General features: G+C 36.9%; 1 protein-coding gene across 2 annotated transcripts; it reads right to left on the bottom strand.

Moving 5' to 3' along the window:
• Positions 1-1,453: 1,453 nt before the first annotated feature.
• Positions 1,454-21,115, bottom strand: TMBIM4 (transmembrane BAX inhibitor motif containing 4). 2 transcript variants are annotated; one of them, XM_029206418.1, is made up of 7 exons: positions 20,944-21,115; positions 12,954-13,062; positions 11,474-11,579; positions 10,207-10,240; positions 7,812-7,929; positions 3,750-3,795; positions 1,454-3,213 (listed from the first exon to the last, which is right to left on the bottom strand). In XM_029206418.1, exons 1-7 carry the CDS (start codon positions 21,038-21,040, stop codon positions 3,007-3,009), a joined length of 717 nt encoding a protein of 238 aa, XP_029062251.1. In that variant the 5' UTR covers positions 21,041-21,115; the 3' UTR covers positions 1,454-3,006. The 2 variants fall into 2 exon arrangements, with proteins under 2 accessions (XP_029062251.1, XP_029062252.1); XM_029206419.1 differs by lacking the exon at positions 3,750-3,795 and having other exon boundaries at positions 2,898-3,191.
• Between the last annotated feature and the right edge of the window lie 523 nt (positions 21,116-21,638).

The raw sequence follows: 21,638 nt of genomic DNA on the forward strand, positions 1-21,638 counted from the left end.
AAAAAAGTTTATCTATTATGAAAATGTCATAGTGTTAAATATATGCCATAATTCTGGCATAAATATATGCCAAATTTGGCATATATTTATGCCAAATATAAATATATATGGCATAAATATATGCCAAATTCATAATTTTAAAAGGCTGAATCCTAGATTGCATTATTGAGAAAAAAACCTTTTTGAACATGTTCCTCACCAGTTTATATAAAAGCAGTTCTAACAGAATAGTTAAATGGCCTTGCTATATTTAAATATCCTTAATTCATTCCCTCATTCACACACTTGAGTATGCATTCTGTGATAGGCACTATGCTGGGTATACAAAGATGATGGGAATTAAACTACTGTCTTCAAGAAACTTTAACCCCTGATGGTAGGATAAAGCTTAAGGGTCAAACTGGACATTGCTTCAGCTCCATCACAGAGCTAGGAGGAGCCTGTGGGACAGGAGGCACAGTGGGTCACACTGAATACCTGATAGGAAGCAGAATGGTTTCCCATCTCAAAGCCACGCTACACTACTGGCACCAGCTAATGGGGCCTCTACAGTCAGGCCTCGCCCATGGAATTCCTGATTTGAATAATCCCTTAGTAAGGACTAGGAAGATGAACGGGATTCAGATGGTGACTCCAAGCTGCCCAGGCACTAGGTGACAGGGACTTCAAAACAAAGCTTTAAAGATGAACAAACAACAAGAACTTCCCAGCTGCTCCAAAAAGGCCCACAACTGGCTGCTGACACCACTAATCCCCAGAAGTGGATCAAGTGGATAAAAGCCAGGTGTGAGGTCTGCAGAAAAGAAATGAAGGCAGGCAGACAGGGCCCACTGCACTTCTTTCCCCAAATTATATTCAATAAAAACAGTTCTCAGATACTGCTCTTCCCTGTTTTCCTCCTACCTCCCTGGCTGCACTTGGTACATTTTACAGTTACCTGTCACTCTGTCCAAGCCCTGCTAATTCCCCTTTTTTATTATTTGTGGAGTCTAGGTATTTTCACCTTTACTTGCTGTAAAAAATTGAGGTTGCATATGCCCTTGTATTCAGCAATTCTGCTCCTAGGTATATTCCCTACCTATGCAAACTCTCATATCTATGCACACTGGGATACACACAGGGATGTACACATGGCAGTACTGATTGTGACAGTAAAAAAGGAGGAACCATATAAAATTCATTAACAGAAGAATGTATGAATAACTATGGTCGATTTACAAAACATAATAAATACACCAGTGGTTGTCAAACTTCTTGGTCTTGTGATCTCTTTACACTCTTAGAAATTACAACATTTGTCATATCAGAAAGATAAATTTTTAAAAGTTTACCTGTCATTAAAAAAAATTAATTACATGTCTATACGATTTTTATTAAAAAAACTACATTTCGCAAACCAAAGAATAATTTACTGGATGAAAAATGGTATTGTTTTATATTTTTTAAATGTCAAATCTCCATTTGCTTATTTATGGTCTCTAGTCACAATTCAGTACATTCTCCCTTTGGACCAACAATAACATTAATTAATAACAGCAGCTGACATTAATAAGCACTTAGTTTATATGATATATCCATCTCATTTAATCCTTATAACAGCCAATAAAGTAGGTGTTATTTTTCCCATTATAAAGATAAGGTAAAAGACGTTAAGTAAGGAAGAGTAAGTAACTTGCCAAAGGTCACATCACCAGTAAGTTGCCTAGTAAGGATTCCAATTTAAATTCTCTTACCTATGATGCTATGTTAAACTTGAGTATAGCATTATGCAACTGGGTATTCAAAAATTAATTGATAGTGATGGAGTCAAATTTACATCTGAAACTCACCAAAGGCTAAAGCTATATACTACTAATTTATTTCAGTTTAATAGTTTAATGCTTAGTGTTATGTGCTGAGTTGCATCCCCTGAAAATTCATATGATGAAGTCTGTCTCAGTCTATTCGGGCAGCCAAAACAAAACACTAGAGACTGGGTGGTTTATAAACAACAGAAATTTATTTCTCACAGTTCTAGAGGCTGGGAAGTTTAGCAGGCATATTCGGTGTCTAGTTTAAAGGCCCTCTTCCTGGTTCATAGACTGTGTCTTTTCGCCGTCACCTCATGTGGCAGAAAGAGTAAGGGATCTCTGTGGGGTCTCTTTTATAAGAGCACTAATCCCATTCATGAAAACTCCATCCTCATGACCTAATAAGCACACCCCAAAAGCCCCACCTCCTCATACCATCACAAGTGGGCATCAGGTTTCAACAAATTATGTGGGGGGACACAAACATTAGGAGCACTGCAAAGTCCTAACTCCTAGTACCTCAGAATGTGACTGTATTTGGAGATAGAATCTTTATAAAGAGGTAATTAAAGTAAAATGAGGTCATTAGGATGGGCCCTAATCCAATATGACTGGTGTCCTTATAAGAAGAGGAAATTTGGACACAGACAAGTACAGAGAGAAGTCCACGTGAAGATGGAGATGACCATCTACCTGCCAAGAGAGAGGCCTCAGAAGAAACCAACCCTGCTGACAACCTTGACCTCAGACTTCTAACCTCCAAAACTGTAATAAAATAAATTTCTGTTTAAGCCACGCACTCTGTGGTGCTTTGGTACTTTGTTATGACACCCTAGCAAACTAATGCAGTCAGGAATTCGCCGAAGTTTCATTGGTCACTGGTATACTGCTATAAGTTTTAAATGAAACCTATACTTTAAAAAACTAATAATATTTTATGTCAAAATATCTGTCAAGCAGAATTTTAATTTTTAATATATCATTTAATAATGAAATGTCATTAACATTTTAATATAATTTTAATACTGAATAATTCTCTGGAATTTATCTTTTATACTTTTTCCTTTCTAAATAAGATTAAAATCTCCTAGTAAAAGGAGATTTATACTTTATAATATAGTACATGGCATACAAATAAAATTTTAAAAGTATTTAATAGTTAGTTATATCTCAAACTTTATTACTTAATGAATCAGTTTCTATACACTGCTTTCAATCACTTTTTATTAACTGCTTCCAAAACCCGCAACAGGTGCAAGAATAGATTGATGATATCCAAGTAGAGGCTGATGGCAGCTAATACATACTCTTCAGGTGACAGCCTATGCATCAAGGAGTGTGTGTCATAGATGATGAATCCACAGAAAAGAAGGGCTCCTACAGCAGCCAAGACCAACTCCACTGTCTCACTGTAAAAAAATACCTATAGGCAAGAGATTAAAATAATAATTTTATATTTAAAAACAGCATTAAGAATACTTAAGTTACTTGCTCTTAAGTTATATATTCTACCTATGTATTTAATAATTCTGTACAACTTTGAATACAAATGTTAAAAGTAGAAAAAGGCAAGGCAGGTCCACTACTGTTGTATGAAAGGGTGAATGGATGAACCAATGGATATCCTCCTTTTATTAAATTACCCACCTGACTTTGAGCGGTAGCATTCCAAATATAAATAATTTAAAATATATTTCTTATTCAGAATTACATGTGCCACTTGAAGGTTAGCAATTACAAGTGAGGGCCTCTTTCTATGTAATTTAACTCATTTGTTCATTCATCTTCCTTTCCATCAATAATATTGGCATAAGACCTTGATTTTTTAAAATATCATTTTAAATTCATTCTACATACAAATGTTCTCAGATAATTATAACCAAGTGTCTGACCATAAGATGCTTCTTATAGCTTTTTGAGATTATTTATATTTCAAGTTACCATCCTAAAACAACTTACCTTCAAGATTCCTGACAAGCACAAAATCCACAAAGTAGCAAATAGTCTATAAAAACAAAATATTAATAATTTAGAATATTGTTCCTAACCAAAAAACTTTGTAAACCCACTCAACATTTTCTGAAGAAATAAATCCGTCCTGATATTTGCCTGATAATTGAAATGTAAGAATTCTTTACTGTGCAATGAATACTATAGAACACCCAGAAATGGAAAGAACAGCTATCTATTCAACATTTGTTTTTATGGTGTACAAAACTAGTTAAGAGTATCATTTTTAAAGTTTTCAATTGGAACATAAATATCGACATAAGCTAAAAATCATTAGAAGTATTTTAATTCTTCTAGAGCTATAAAACTTCTAGAAAATCTATAAATGAACAAATGAAACAAAATTGCATTTTTTAACCAAATAACAATAACAAATTATTCTGTGAACATGCATATCCATTAGAGTGATTGGGATTAACAACAGTTTAGACACTGAAGAAGATTATTGAACTTGAAAACAGCAACAGACACTAACCAGAATGAATCAGAGAAAAAAAGACTAGAAAAAAAAAAATGAACAGAGTGCCAGTGAACTGTGGGACAACATCAAGAAGATTAGCAAATATGTAGTTGGAGTCTCAACAGAGAGGAGAAAGAAGGGGAACTTAAAAATGTTTGAAGAAATAATGGCCAAAAATGTTCCAAATTTGATTAAAACTTAACACTGACAGATCCAAGAAGCAGAAGAAATGTGAGAAAAACACACCAAGGAATATCATAATCAAATTACTGAAAATGTTAATCATATTACTGAAAATTACGAAGAAAATGTTAAAGGTAGCTAGGGGATAAAAGACATATTATGTAGAGGCACAGATAAAAAAGCAGACTTCTTGTCAGAACTACACAAGCCAGAATACAGTGGAGTGACATCTTTAGAGTACTGAAAGTAAGAAAAAGCCCAAACCTAGAATTCTGCACCAGCAAAAATTACTCTCAAAAACAAAAGTAAAATGAAGATTTTTTTGCAGACACACAAAAGCTGACACTAACAGACCAGCACTATAAGAAATGTTAAAAGGAAATCCCTCAGACAGAAAAATATTAGACGGAAATTTGGATCTACACAAAGAAATGGAGAACAACAGAAACAGTAAATATGTGGGTGAATATAAAAGGCTTTGTCTATATTTTAAATCTCTTAAAGAGTTAAAAGAGCAAAAATAATAATAATGTATCATGAGGTTTATAACATATGTGGAACAAAGTTATGGCAACAACAGCACAAAGGTAGAAGAGAAGCAACCTAAGTATACTGCGCATGAAATGGTATATTCTTGAAGGCAGACTATGATAATTTAAAGATGTATACTGTAAAACCTAAAGCAACCTCTATTTAAAAGAACTACAGCTAATAACTAATAAAGGAGATAAATGGAATTAAATAATCCAAAAGAAAAAGAGGAGAAAAGAAACAAAGTAACAAAGAATAGATAGGACAAACAGAAAGAAAACAAGTGGCAACAGAGTAGGCTTAAGTCCAACCATATCAAAAATCACATTAAATATAAATGGTCTAAACAAGCCAATTAATAGCAGAGATGATCAGATTGGACAAAAAGTAAGATCCAACCATATGCTGCCTACGAGAAAACGATTTTAACTCTAAAGACACAAATAAGCTAAATATAAAAGGATGGAAAAAGATATACCATGCTAACACAATCAATAGAAAGCTGGGGTGGCTATCTTAACAAAGTAGATTTTAGGGCAAGAATATTACCAGAGATAACCCCTTCATGATGATAAGGGGATCATCAAGAGGACATAAAATCCTGAATATTTATGCATATAAAAACAGAGCTTCAAATAACATGAAGCAAAACGTACAGAATTAATAGGAGAAACAAACCAAGCCATACTTGTAGTTGGAGATTTCAACACCACTTTCGCATTAACTGATAGAATAAGCAGGCAGAAAATTAGTAAGCCTGCAGAAGACTTGAATAATGCTATCAAGCAACTTGACCTAATTGACATTTATTAAACACTCATCTAACAACAGCAAAATATACATTCTCCTCTAGTACGCAAAGAACATTTACCAAGATATCATAAAATGAATCTCAATAAATGCCAAAAGACTGAAATCATATAAAATATGTTCTTTAACAACAGAATTAAATCAGAAATTAAACATACATAGTATTATAATCCACTTTGGTGAATCAAGGGCATGGTGAGATTCCAGCTCTCAGTTTTCTTGCTGGAATGGCCACAGAATTTCTTGGATACATCTGGTATACCTAAGTTAGACTGATGTATCTTGCCACCTCACCATATAGATCCTTCAGGATTGAAAAGGACTCAGGACCTGCTTTTTCATACTTAAACCCTAGGGAAACTCCAAAGCTTCTGCACCAAGGAGTATGGGGAAGGTGGTATTAAGAACTGTAAAGCAACTGAAATTTTACCTACTTGTAAGCTAGTAAGTTAGTCTGGCAGAATTTCATGGATGTTAAGTAGAAGACATGCGACTCTTAGGTCTGAGATGAAGAGTGGTTTATAACAGCACAGGAGACAGGTGTTGTGGGAGTAAAGAAATGAAAGAAATAGAGGACAGAAGGTGAAGAAAGAAAATGAGACACTGATATTTAAGATTTCAGCAATGAAACAACCCCTAGTGATGACAATCACTATGATGTGACGTCTATGATGTGGACACGGCAGGAAGATGAAAGCTGCCAAAGTAGATAGAGGTCCAGAGATATCAAGAAGCTAAGGTGATGGATGGGCCTAAAATGCAGTTTGATGCTAACGTCTTTAAAGCATGAGGGAGGCTTGACCAAAAAGGGAATGAGTAACAGTAATGAGCAAGAGTATGAAGCATATAGCCAGACAGCATAAACCTTAAAGCAATGAATGTCCAGCATGCTGAGGAACAATGAAAGGAGCATTAAGGGACTGAAGCAGTTTTCAATACTAACCCCCCATCCCAAACAACATAGGGTGTGGGGGAATGAGCAGCTAGAGAACAGTGTTCTCAGGGAGGAATCGAGTTTCAGCTGAGATAAGGAAGAAGAAAGAATTTATTCTGAAGAGGCTAAAATATAAGGAAGATATATAAGGAGTTCTAGAGTCTATAGTAGAGTGGATGGGAGGAAGGGGTACATATGGAGATTGGGATGGGAAGAAGCAGAGAGAGAAACCACATATACATCATAAATCATATATAACATACAAATATATAAAAAACACCCCCCCCAACATACATATAAGACAGGAAAGGAAAAAAAAACATGTTGCCTCTCCCTAAATCAAACTCCATTCTAATACAACTATAAGCATCCTGCACAATTGTCAGTGTTGGCTGACCAACTATATTTTACCCCCAAGAGACTTCTGGTAATCTGGATTACCAGAAAAAAAGGGGGAGGAAAGAAAGTTTTGTAAAACTAGACCACTTGTAAATTTTTAGTGTTGTAACCGGAAAAAGAACAGAAAATGTTTGAGTGATTATGTGCCAACAGAAGGCCATTGTGAACTTAGGAAAGAGTCTATGCATTCTTACCAAGGTGAGGGCAATACAGTACCATTATCCTAGTATAAAAAGGATCATTCCCTATATTAATTAGTTTGAAGAATGATACAGGTTAATTTAGATGGATCAAAAAGATTTTAAAGTTCATGCAGACTCCTGGATCACAATTACCTTGCTTTTGCCACAAAGATGTAGAGGTAACATTTGGTAACAGTTATGCTAAGACAAAGATCTAAATAATTTAGGTAAATTTCATACCATTTATAAAGCATGCAAGCCTAGCCTCTCTAGAAGGCTTAAATTTTTTTGCATTCACTTCCCTTTCAATACGGGGGAAGCAAAAGACTCAAAGCCACTTTCCATCTCCTAGCATGCTCTGGGAGAGTAGGGCCTGGCCCTAGTACTCAAAGGGATGACCTCTCATTACCCTCCATTTTTAAAGTATCCAAAGCTAACAGTATAGAACTTCTCTCAAAACTAGGTAATACTAAATATACTTATCTATCATAACCATGATATATATAACTTACCCTGCTCCAAATTTGCTGAAATCTCTCTTAGATTGTAGAGTACATACAGTCAAGCCAAGAAATACTGCAGTAGTCAGTATAAAAGCTTGCAGAACAATATACACATCATAGAAAGTAACTGTAAAATTACAAAACACTGATTTAAAATACATACAAACATACTCAATATAAAAGTTTTTTTCTAGTGGGAAGCAGCCACATAGCACAGGGAGATCAGCTCGTGCTTTGTGACCACCCAGAGGGGTGGAATAGGGAAGGTGGGAGGGAGACGCAAGAGGGAGGAGATATGGGGATATATGTATATGTATAGCTGATTCACTCTGTTATAAAGCAGAAACTAACACACCATTGTAAAGCAATTATACCCCAATAAAGATGTTAAAAAAAAAGTATTGGTTTCTTTGTACACTTGAAACTAATAAAATATTATAAATCAACTATACTTCAATTTTTTTAAAAAAAGAAATATTAGTGTATGGGAGGATGTAAAAAAAAGTTTTTTTTCTGTCATATAACAGAAATGCCTTATTTTGTCCTGTACTAATTGCTAATAAAAACAATTATGGAAAGATTCCTTATTCAGTCTTCAATACTGGTACAGTAAAACCACACCCATAGTGCAATAAACAGGCTCCAAAATATACAACATAAGGGGTCATGTTATTATGAAGTTAAAGAAATGACTAGAGAGATATTACACAGCTAGTTGGTTTAGGAGTTTGGGGGATATGGTGAAATGATTCTCACCCATTTCTCTCCCCACTGCAGTTTATCACCATAGTTGACAGTGGTGACTGTCAACTCTGGCTTAAATATCAATAGGATATTCTATAACAACCTAATGGGGAAAAGAATTTGAAAAAGAATAGATACATGTATATGTATAATTGAATCACTTTGTTGTACACCTGAAACTAACACAACATTGTTAATCAACTATACTCCAATATAAAATAAAAAGTTAAAAAAATATATATATATATCAGTAGGGATGGTTCTGGGTCCTGTGGCTGGCTGGGAATTCCTAGGCAAGAAAAATATTGGGGCTGTCTGCCATTTACCAACACCATAGGGAACAGAAACCAACCACTAATTGCTTTATATCCAAATCTGCATTATCTTGGAGTACATTATTGGGGGTTTACTGAATATATAACGAATTCCCTTCTGAAGTTTTAGAATGACCATCTGGATTGACTATGGCTACTGTAATACAACTGCTTAACATTTTAACAGAATACTAAATTATAACCTCTTTAAAGGAAATTACGTACTTTGAACCCAAAACCATTTAAGTAATTTTTAATTTGAGGGGATTAATTATTCAGTTCTTTCTATTCCTAAATGCTAACTAATTGGACTTTCTCTACTTATGCCATTACAGGGTTAGGAGGATGAACAAAGAAAAGGTAAACCATGAAATCACTTTTGCTTCTCATTAGAAATTTCAGTGTAAGATTAGGTGGATTCCAATAACCCTGAAATAAATCTCTCTCCTACATCCCTTACAAAAGACAGAGATGGACTTGATAATAACATTAATAGATAATAACACTAATAATAAGTAAATATTAATAATACTTCCTTTCTATGCTGAGAAATTTCAACCCTATTTTTTTTAGTTGTTATTATTATTTATTTATATTCTGATTCTTTTATAAAAGGAAGAGATGAATTACCAAAAAATAGATTCAATAAAACTGGCATAAAAAAGTTAAGAATAGTAATGACAAAATAGGAAGAGATAAATATATTAACAATAAGGATCAACAATTTACTGTTATTGAGAGTAACAGTCAATTCTGATCTTTTTAGTATGCCAGATTAATCATTCTGAGTTAATCAGAATTTTTATTGTTAATAAATCACAAAACTTTTTACTTGAGGCATTACATAGAGTACATCAAGTAACTATAACAGATACTTCCTTTTAAATATATATTTAACACAAAACAGAAATGAACACTGTTTCTTGTAGTGCCATTTGATGAAATATGAGGATATAATAATAAAGTACAGTTCAATGCAGACAATTTGAGATACTGAGCTTATGTGATGAAAGTACATGGCTCCAAACATGTTATCAATTCTTCTAAGCTCCCTTTAAATAAGGGAAAAGATTAGCTATGGTTGTCTTATTTTCACAAATGGATAAACAAAATGAATACTGTTCTTATTCCTATTGTCTTCCTAATTCTTTTCCACTTCCTCTAAACTCAGTTAACTACATAAACATTTAATTTTTGCTTATATTTTAGGAATTCTTCATCCTATGCCATATTTTTTAATATGACATTCCATGATGGTAAGCTTTAGCCCCAAACACGTTTTTATCCAAAACATTTACCAACATAAAAAAGTTACTGTAACATATGGAAGCATAATTATGGCTTACCAACGAAGGCCACAGTCAGAGCTTCCAACAGTGTCTAAGAAAAAGAAATTGAAATTACATAGATGCATGTAAAATTTATACTATGTTATGTACATGTTCTAATTTCCAGGAGTTCAATGTGATTCCATATGCATGATCTCATTTTAGCTTCAGAGCAGCCTTTTGAAGTATATGGGACAGATAATAAGCCCACCATAATGAAAATGAGACCTCAATGTATTAAGTGAGAATATTCAGAATTCCTTTTTTTTTTGGCTGTGCAGCACAACTTGCAGGATCTTAGTTCCCTGACCAGGGACTGAACCCAGGCCACAGCAGTGAAAGCGCCACATCCTAACGACTGTATCGCCAGGGAACTCCTGTGAGAATATTTAGATTCTAACTGTGATCCCATTACTCCTTGAACTCAACTAGATTTTTCATATCTGTAACAGGAAGATTCTAAAAGTAATATGGAAAATTCTATTTTTCTCACTCACTATAATGTAAATAAAAATGAAACTGCAAATCACATGCACATTTATAAAAACCTCACTACCTCACACAAATAAACACAGGAAGAATAAAATATTTAAGTAGTACTTTGGTGTGGCAGAGTCTTAAACTGTCTCTGAATATTCTTTTTTTCTTTCTTCCTTAGTAACAGAATTTTTGCCTCAACACACAACTGTTCAGATTAATCATTACATTTTTTAGCCTCCCTTGCAGCTAGATCTGGTCACAAGACTATATTCTAGTCAACAGAATGTGAGCAGAGAGGCATACAACTTCAAAAAGCAAAAAGGCTTGCTCTCTCCTTTCTCTTTTCATTTTTTGAAATAAATGGATAGAACGTAGATATGGTGGTGAGCTATCTTATACCATGCAACACTTTAGAAATGTCTGAACCACAGCAGATGAATGGGCCCCTGAGAACTTCCCTAAACAGTCACTCAGATTTTTATATGAAAGAGAAGCCATTGTTATTCTGTCATTGTTTAAGCCATGTCAGAAGTAGCTAAACTCATATCCTAAATAAGAGTTAGGGATATTGAGCTTCATCCTCTAGCTTCTCTTTCCCCTTAATTACATATCTTTGTTTTATATGCTTACTCTAGTTAGATTTTATCTGATAGAAGATTATCATAAAGGTAAAGCCTTGAATTTTTAAAAAAAACTCATTAATTTTGTTCTGTTACTGTAACACATGTATATGCATTCAATTAAATAAATAAATTTAAAACTCAGGAATAAATGTTAAAGGAACAGATATTGTCAAAGTACTCACAAATCCAAAAAGCAGGTACAGGTTAAGGGGATGCTTATGTCTGTTTAAAGTCAAGGCTAAAATCAAACCCAAAGATCCAAGGGCACACACCAAAATTAAGGCAGGACTGAAAGACAAAAAATTAAATCATTCTCAAGTTTAAAAATACTATAGTTTTATCCAATTTAATAAAATTTGTCTATGTATTTGTGAAAGTACAGGAAAAAAAAATCTGAAAGGATCTACACCAAACTGTCAAAAGAAATTATTTTTCCATGGGGAAAATTTGAGGACTGTGAGATGGGGAGGAGCAGGAAGACAAAGAATCTTCCCCACAGGGACTTCCCTGGTGGCACAGTGGTTAAGAATCTGCCTTTCAATGCAGGGGACACAGGTTTGAGCCCTGGTCCGGAAAGATCCCACATGCCTCAGAGCAATAAGCCATGTACCACAACTACTGAGCCTGCGCTCTAGAGCCTGTGAGCCACAACTACTGAGCCCACGTGCCACAATTACTGAATCCCGCATGCTCCGCAAGAGAAGCCACTGCAATGAGAAGCCCACACACTGCAACAAAGAGTAGCCCCCATGCGTCGCAACTAGAGAAAGTCCGTGAGCAGCAACAAAGACCCAATGCAGCCAAAAATAAATAAATAAAAATAAATTAATTAAAAAAAAAGAAGAATCTTCCCCACAATGAATGGGGAAGACTTAGCCTTTTTACTTCATGAACTTCTAACATACTTGAATAATTTTTGCAATTAGCATACTGCTTTTTTAAACTAAAATATAATACATAAAAACTATTAAATAATAAACCAATTTTATACCTAACTACTTTTTTAAGGGTATTTACTATATAGCTGTAATTTAAATTAAAGAACTTTACTCCAAATAGCAAACTAATAGTTCAAGATTCCCCTTTCGTAAAGGGAGAATAGAAATTATCTACTTCTAAGAAAATATTCATTCTCTACTTTTCCTTTCCTTTAATATAAAGAATGTATATTACTTTTAGCCGTGGAAATAATTATTTTGGAGGTCAGATCTTAAACAAATTAGGGATGAATCATACGGAACTCCTTTGAAAACTTTTCAGTGAAATTTTCCTAATTGTGAACCAACACTAAGGTAAGTTAAACGTTTTTTAAGTACCTTTACTTTTCAAGCACTGTCTTGGGCTTTGGGGACAGGGCATAAGTCTAATAAACACACAAAAAACTAAGACTTAGAAAAACTGTATACACAGTTAAAAATTCTTAACACTATTCCAGGAAATGAGGACTTAACCCTATGAAATTAAGCTAAAAGGTTTACAGGTAAATACCATATTGTAGAACATTTTCCTTATCAAAACTTATTTACAAGAGCTAATAATGAACCTTTTTTACGTTCTAACCTTAAAAGTTAATAGAAAAAAAAAAACTAACTTTGCTCATATTATGCCCTTTCAGTGATATGCAACGGCTGAAAATGATTCAGAACCATGTCATTACCTTACCTTTCATGAACAAATGTCCGTATAGAATCAAAGTATAAAAAAAACGTGGATGTCACTGTAGTTAAGAGAACTTGCAGAGAAAGGATGCTGTAGACTTTTCTTAGAAAGCCTGAAAGAGAAAAAAGTTACACATGACTATTTTCTTAAGCATTTATCAGAGAACAGCAAGATCAAATTTCTTCTTAGAAACATTAACTTGTTATATGAATTCTTTTTTAAATCTTAATCCAAATAATGCAATCTGTAACTAAAACTAAAAACAAAAAAACGCCTCCCCAAAAAATCAAAAATTTTAAGTGATAACTATCCTCCAGGAAGCATGAGCTTAAAAAAAATTAAGTTAATGGGCCAGAATACAAATGTTTTCATCAAAATAAAAAGAAAACATTAAATGCATATTTGTAAAACATAAAACAAAGCAAAAGATTAAAAACAGAACATTTTAAAGAACAAAGCTATGTTGAAACTGAAAAGCAGGAATAGAAAGCATATGGTTAGATATAAAATTAAAAAAGAAATCTTATTTTCCAAGCAATACAAATGTTTCCCCAAAATGAATTTCTCCATAAAAGGCAAACAATATTTAAACTTACTTTCACTCACCTATTTTTATTTCTCACTTCTAGTACCTTTACCTCTAGTTTCTATATAAGAAATTCTTACTTTCAAAATATTACCGACATCCATATATCAACTCCAAACATCAACTCCAAGGCCTAATGATCTAAAAATACTTATTAACGTCTTCTGAGCTACAGATGACATAAATGATACAGTGAACATCCAACTCACCACCAGCTTCAGAAATAAAACATTAACAACAGTTCTCACCTCTCCTTAACAAACTGCTAATCATCTTTCAAGATTCACCCTTTCTCGGGACTTCCCTAGTGGTCCATTGGTTAAGACTCGGCACTCCCACTGCAGGGGGCCTGTGTTCGATCCCTGGTCAGGGAACTAGATCTGGCATGCCACATTTAAGAGCCTGCATGCCGCAACTAAAAGATCCCGCAGGCCGCAACTAAGACCCGATACAGCCAAACAAATAAATAAATAAATGTTAAAAAAAAAAAAAATTCAGCCTTTCTCAGTTCCCCAGTCTGAATTAAATGTTCCTCCTCATGTTCCCAAGGGACCCTAAATATACTTCTAGTCACTTTATTTTATAGTGATAAGTCTAATTGTCTTTCACTATTAGACTGTAAAGACTAAAAAGCTCCCTAATAATAGGATAATAATATTAATTTTTATACTCCTAGCACCCAGCCAAGGAGTTGGCACAGAATAAATACTCATTAAATTTTATATGCTTTTAAATAAACTTATATTGAATTAATGAAAAGTGAATCTTGCCAGTCAGGGAAAAGGTCTTATTCCGAAACAATAATGGAGCCACATAACTTCTATAGAACATTGTTCCTAGGCAAGAAAAACACTATTGAATGACTTTTACCCAACAAAAGATGTGATATTGTCTCTTGACTCTCATGACAAGGCGAATATGATAAATGTTCTCTTTGAAAAAAATTCCTACCAAAGACCTGGTTCCTCAAGGAATGATGAAGTGCTTTGACGGCATGTCTGCCAAATATCGAATAAAATAAATATTTCATAAGAATAAGGGAATTTTCATAAATACTAAAGATTTAATTCTTAAAGACCCCGCAATTAAATCTTAATCAGTGTTTCCTTCTGGCACCCTTTCCAAAACATAGTGAGTTTTTCCTCATGTCTTAAACAGGTTTTAATGAACGTATATTGTAACCAGTGGCTCACAATCACAGTGAGAATCAGTCCTACTTTGGCCTAGGCAGAGGTAATCTTGAACAAAAAGGAGATAAGGAGATAAATAGTGTTCATCTCCACAACCGATCTACAACTTACTTTCTTAAAAAGGCCCTGATGTCTGCAAGCTTTGGGAAGTCGTTTCTGCCTTTTTCACAAAAGCAAAGAATCTGCCATAGACAATGTCATTTGGGCTATGTTTCCGCAAATTTAATTCTAAACCAAAGGTCAAACCATTATTCCCCCAAGGGATTTTCTGGACTGTAAAAAGATCATATTCTTTACTTCTGATACCCTACAATGTACCTTACGTAACTCAAACCCATTGCACATAATATATATTCTCAGTTAAGCAGTGAAAGTCAATGTTAATCCTTAACATTTTATGGACCTGTTCTACAGTCAAAACAGTGTGTTTAATGTTTATTTGTATATGTGCGTGTGCACAAGTGCATATGTGATAAAAGACTGGAAGAATACAAGTGAAGGTGTTAATAATGGTTTTCTCTGGGCAGTATGACTGAGGGTGATTTCCATGTTCAGTTCTTTGCTAATCTGTGTTTTTTTAATATATCACCAATAAATATTTATTACTTTTGTAATAGAAAAACATTTTAAAGAAACCTATGCAGGGGGCTTTGCTGGTGGCACAGTGGTTAAGAATCCGCCTGCCAATGCAGGGGACACGGGTTCAAGCCCTGGTCCGGGAAGATCCCACATGCCGCGGAGCAACTAAGCCCGTGTGCCACAACTACTGAGCTCACGCTCTAGGGCCCGGGAGCCACAACTACTGAGCCTGCGCTCTAGGGCCCGCGAGCCACAACTACTGAATCCCGTGCACCTAGAGCCCGTGCTCCGCAACAAGAGAAGCCAACGCAACGAGAAGCCCGCGCGCCGCAACGAAGAGTAGCCCCCACTCGCCGCAACTAGAGAAAGCCCACACGCAGCAACGAAGACCCAACGCAGCCAAAAATAAAATAAATCAAAAAAAAAAAGGAAACCTATGCTAAGCCAATAAATTCATCATAAAAATAATCCTTATGCAGATACTCTAAATCACAGCTTTTCTATACTCTTTAAAAATGAGAACTTAAATCTCACAAAAAGTAACACCTGATACCCATTTTGAATAACTAACATAAAAAGTGGCAAAAGATATACATACGCAGCTCACAGGGAAAAATAAAAGATCTGGTATGAAAAGAAAACAAGCCAAACAACAATCTTTCAATTTCTTTTTTTTTTTTTTTTGAGTCCTAATTTCTCCCCTTCTACTTCTCCCCTTTCTACTCAAACTTAACAGGCTAAACCAGGAACTCTTCATTTCTACCCAATCTGTAACCAGCACCAACATCCCCCAAGCCAAAAATGTAGGAGTCATCTCTCATTCCCCTCCCTTTTCCCAATCCATCAACAACTACCATAGCTTCCACCTGCAAAGTTGAGCACCTCTGGTCTCCTGCAGCCTCTCCAGCCAGCCTCTCCAGTCAGTCCTGGACTATTAAAGCAGCCTTCTAATTGGTCTCTGTGCTTTCACTGGTCCCACCCGTAGTCCCAACCCATTCTCCACAGCTGTCAGCAATCTTTTTGTAAAGTAATCCATATCACGTGACTCCCTGCTTAACTACTTTTAATGGCTTCCCTTAAACTTAGAATAAAACTTTGAAGATTTTATGGGGCCTACAGGCCCTACATGATATGGAACCTCTCTAAACTCATCTCATATACTACTCTTCCTTTTCCTCACCATGCATTACCCTCACTAGCCACCTTTCTGCTCCCCAAACATGCCAAATCCTTCCTGTTTCTGGGCCTTTGCCCTTGCTGTTTCCTCTGCCTGAAATGCCCTTATCATTCTTTACATGAAATGATGGTTTAACTTTTGACACTCCCTTCAAGTGACTCACTTCTAACAAAAAGAATAAGGCAGAAGTGGCAGTGTGTATTATTTCTAAGTCATAAAAGGCAACACCTGTCAACTATACCTCAACAAAAAAATTTTTAAGGCAATATGGCTACCTACTTGCTCTTTCTTAGATCACTTGCTCTAGAGCAGTGTTTATCAACCTTTTTTTTTAATTGCCTATCTAAGAAGCCTTCTGAACGTTTTTATCCTAATAGCCCTCCAATAAAATTTTAATGCCACAGGGACTTCCCTGGCGGTCCAGTGGTGAGGACTCCACACTTTCACTGCTGAGGGCCCAGGTTCAATCCCTGGTCAGGGAACTAGGATCCCCAAAGCCACGTGGCATGGCCAAATTAAAAAAAAAATTTTAATGCCACAAATATACTGTACATATGTTTATGTATCACAACTCTTTGGAAGGCTACAAACCATTGAAATACCTGAGATTTTTTGCTCTCCACCTCAGGAACCAATTTTCACCCTCCTGGAGGCTGTCCCCACTGAGAATGAACACTGTAGGAGAAGCCAGCTGCCAATGCTGTGAGAAACCTCAAGCAGCCCTCTGGAAAGATCCATGAGAAAGTGAGGTCTCCTGCCAACAGCCAGTGAGAAACTGAAGCCTTCTGCTAATAGTGATGTGAGTGTGCCTTCCTGCAAGTGTATCCTTCACCACCAGTCAGGACTTCAGATGACTGCAGCCTCAGCCAGCATCCTGACTACACCTATGACAAATCCCGAGCTAGAATCTCTCAGCTACCCGGCTCTTAGAAACTGATAATAAACATTTATTCAAGCCACTAAATTTTGTGGTAATTTGTTACACAGCAATAAAGACTAATACAGATTTTGGTACCTGGAAGTGGAATGCTGCTGTACCAAAAACCTAAAATATGGAAGAGGCTTTGGAACCAGGTAGTGGGTAGAAGTGGGTAGGTTTTTGAGGTAAAAGCTCAAAGAGCCTTGAAGAAACTATAGAAGGATGACGCCTTTACAGAGGCTGTGGGTAAGGACGTAAAGAGAGGAAAATCTTATGGAAACTGGAGGAAACGGAATCCTTGTTATGTACTGGCAAAAAATTTAGCAACACTGTCACCTGTGGGAACATGGAAAGTAGAAGATGTGCCTAATGAAGTGGTGATCAAAGTAAGGAGATTTCCAGACAGAGCATGCACTTGCTGCCTTCTTGCCGCTCATACTAAATGCAAGAGATGACACAGCATGTGATGATAAAATCCTTTGTTAGAACCTCACAAAGGGACTTACCTGGAGGTCCAGTGGTTAAGACTCTGCGCTTCCACTGCAGGGGGCATGAGTTCCAGCCCTGCTCAGGGAACTAAGATCCCGCACGCCGCGTGGTGCGGCCAAAAAGAAAACAAAACAAAACGAACCTCACAAATATCCAACATTGTACCTCAGAAAAAATCATTCAAACAACAGGGCTTCTGAGAGGCTTGAGGAAACAAGTCATTCATCATCTCAGCCAAAACTCACTCTAAGACATTCGGGTGTGGCTTTTATCTAATGGAGTGAACCTCAGTAAGAATCACAGGAGACCCACAAAGTTTTATGAAGAATTTTATTGGCAAAAATACCACCAAATTATGCTTGTCTTACCTTTGGATGTTGGGTGTGTGGATACAGGTAATTAAAAAATTCTTTAGTTCCACAGAGTCTGAGAGGAAATGTACTCATACGAGCTATACTTAAGGAACCATAGCCAAAGAGCCTCATCCATACCTTTAGATAACAAGATTCTGAACTTTGAGCTGATGTTATAATAGGATAAGACTTTTAGAGGGTCTTAGCTTGCATGTGGAAGAAAGAAAAATAATTTGTAGCCAGAGGGAAATAAATATGCCTGTAAGTTCTTTGACACATCTTCAAAAGGTGGAGCCTAAATACCCTCCCCTTGAATGTGGACTGGACTTAGGAACTTGCTTCTAATAAATACAATAAGGAGGATGTGATGGTGTGTGGGACTGCCCTGACTAGGTCATAAAAGACACTGTAGCTTCCTCGATGGTCTCTCACGGATTGCTTGCTCTCGAGGAAGCCAGCCACCATGCCCAGGACACTCATGCCGCCTATGGAAATGTCATGTGGCAAAGAACTAAGGCCTCTGTCAACATCTGCATGAATGAGGTTTCCAGGAAGCGGACCCTCCAGACTAGTCAAGCCTTAGCTGATTGCAGTCCCAGCCCACACCTTGAGTGGACTCTCATGAGACACCCTGCGCCACAGCCACCTAGCTAAACCTCTCCCAGATTCCTGACTCTCAGAAACTGTGTGAGGTAATAACTATGTGTTGTTTTAAGCGTCTAAAATTTGGGGTAATTTTTAATAAAGCAATAGACAACGAATACACCTGGCTAGCTCCTTCCAGTACAACACAACGGCCATCTCCTTTACAAGTTCTTTTCCTGGCCATTCCTGAACTAAAATTGCTGCTATTCTAGACCCTGGAGTCTACTCCATCACTGTTCCTTTTCTTCAGAGAACTTATCACTGTTAGTAGTCTATTTGTTTGCTTGACTCTTTAGGGTCTATCTCCCCTACTCCTCCACCCAAATAACAGCTCTAGAGAACTGAAATATTATCTGGTTACTGCTATATCCCTAATATTGGTAGGGAGCCCAATAAAGTTGCATAAACAAAGAAAAACGCTCACCTTCACTCACCTAGCTAAAGAAATGTAGATTAAAACAAGATAACAAGAGTCAGTAAACTACAGAGTCAGTAACACAACAAGAGTCAGTAAACTACAGCTAAGGGCGAAACCCAGCACATCACCTGACCTTGTAGGCGTTACTGGGCACAGTCACACTGTCATGTGTGTGTCCTCTATGGCTGCTCTTGCACCATGATGGCAGAGCTGTGACACAGTGTCCTCAGAACCCACAAATCTGAAAATATTTACCATTTGGCCCTTTGTAGAAAATGTTTGCCAACCCCTGATCTACCAGATTGCCAGATACTAAAAAGTTTGATGATCTCAGTGTTGGTGAGGGTGCCATAATAGAAGTAATACAATGGAAAATTGTATTTTCCTGATATACAAATAATACAATGGAAAATTATTCAGCCTTAAAAAGGAAACTCTGACGCATGCTATAAAATGAACACACCCTGAAAATATGCTAATTGAAATATACTAGTCACAAAAAGACGAATACTGATGATTCCACTTATATGAAGTTATCTAGAGTGGTCAAATTCATAAACAAAAAAGTAGAGTGGTGGGGCTTGGGAGAGGGGAAAGTGGCAAGTTGTTTGATGGGTACAGAGTTTCAGTTTTGCCAGATGAAAAAGTTCTGGTGATTTGTTGCATAACAATGTGAATATATTTAACACTACACACTGAACTGTACACTTAAAAATGGTTAAGATGATAAATTTTTAATGTAGTATGTATCACAATTTTAAAAAATTTTTATTAAAAAAACTGAGCTCTACTGCCAAAATAGATCCAAAATTCACTTCCAGAAATACAGATCAAGATTCTTAGCGCATGAGCGCTTCATAAGTCCTCTCCCAGAACAAGTTCCAGCTGCCGGATAGAATGAAAATCTGCTGCAGTTTCTGTGATCAATTGGCTGAACTAGAGCGGACAATGAATTCCACTTACATGAAGCTGAGCACTTTAAATTCAAAATAATTTCTACCCGCGGGATATTGCATAATAACTTATAACTAACATGGCATTTTGATTGACCTAGGAAACTTCCATTTCCAGCAAATGCCTCAATAATCCTCACACCTATGTTGAGTTTTAGGTCCTGCAGAGAGAAAACAATAAACGAGATAGATACGGTCCCTGCCCTCACAGTTCTTACAATCCAGCAAAGACGACAAGAACATTGGAACCTGGAAACAAGTTCACACCCCCTAAACCAAAAACATCCAAGCAGATAACTCCATTCACGTATATGTCACGATGATAACATAATAAACTTATTTTAACCGAAAAAATAACCCTAGGTTTCTCTTAACTGAAAGATGCCAAATTCAGGCTACTGAGGTTTTCAACTGTCCCCTTCCCCACCGAAGACAGGGTTTAAGGCACGATGGGTTCAGGTTTCTGAGCGCACGGCTGGGGAACCACCTCTCCCGCTGAGCCCCTGCGGAGGGAGAACGCTCTTCCTCCGAGCCGGCGGGGCTGGCAGAAGAAGGGAAGGCTGCCCTCTGAACCCCAGGACACCCGCGCTCTCCCCCGAGCCCGGCCGGTGAGGATGCTCGCCTCAGAGGCCGGCGGCGCGGCGGGACCGACTAGGGGCGGCCGAGACGGGCCCGGCGACGTACCCATTCGGATGTGCACGCTGGCGGAGGCCACGCAGCTGCCATAGTTGAAGTCGTCCTCGATGGAGGAGCAGGGGTAGCGGGGGTCACGCTCCGCCATGTCAGAACGGCACACCCAAGTACCTTTCCGAGGAGAGACAACAGCAGCACAACGGCTTCCAAGCCACTTCCGGAGGAAGCGGTCCAGCCCCAACTAGCCGAGCGGCTGCGGCCGAGCCAAGCCCCAACTAATCGATGATCTCGCCTCAAAACTTCAGTTAGGCTGAGAAAAAGGAGATGGCTTCAGATGGAGGTGGGAGAGAAAACGAGTTACATTCTCGGCGTCATCTGAAGTGAAGGTTTTCTCAGATTTTCCCCCACAAGCTTCTTCAATCTTCTGACCTGGTGAGTTGCTAAAAGTGATAAAAGCGAAGTTCCATTCATCCTTCCTTTCAACAAATACCCATCTCATTCATATACTCTGTCCATAATCACATTAGGGAGACACTTTTAATTACATTATTTTTATTGAAGTATAGTTGATTTTATTTGCACTATTTTTAATAATAACAATCCCTAAAATTATTGAGCACTTTCTATAAACCAGGCTTTCTTAATGAGATAATGTTTAATCCTGGAAGACAAGTCGCAGCCAACCAGGAAAGAGTGGAGTGATGTAGGTAGGTTCTCAAGGGACCAACATCTGCAAAGCGGCGGGG

This window comes from Monodon monoceros, unplaced genomic scaffold, assembly GCF_005190385.1.
Source record: "Monodon monoceros isolate NGI ecotype Baffin Bay Population unplaced genomic scaffold, NGI_Narwhal_1 Super_Scaffold_6, whole genome shotgun sequence".
Lineage (NCBI taxonomy): Eukaryota > Metazoa > Chordata > Mammalia > Artiodactyla > Monodontidae > Monodon > Monodon monoceros.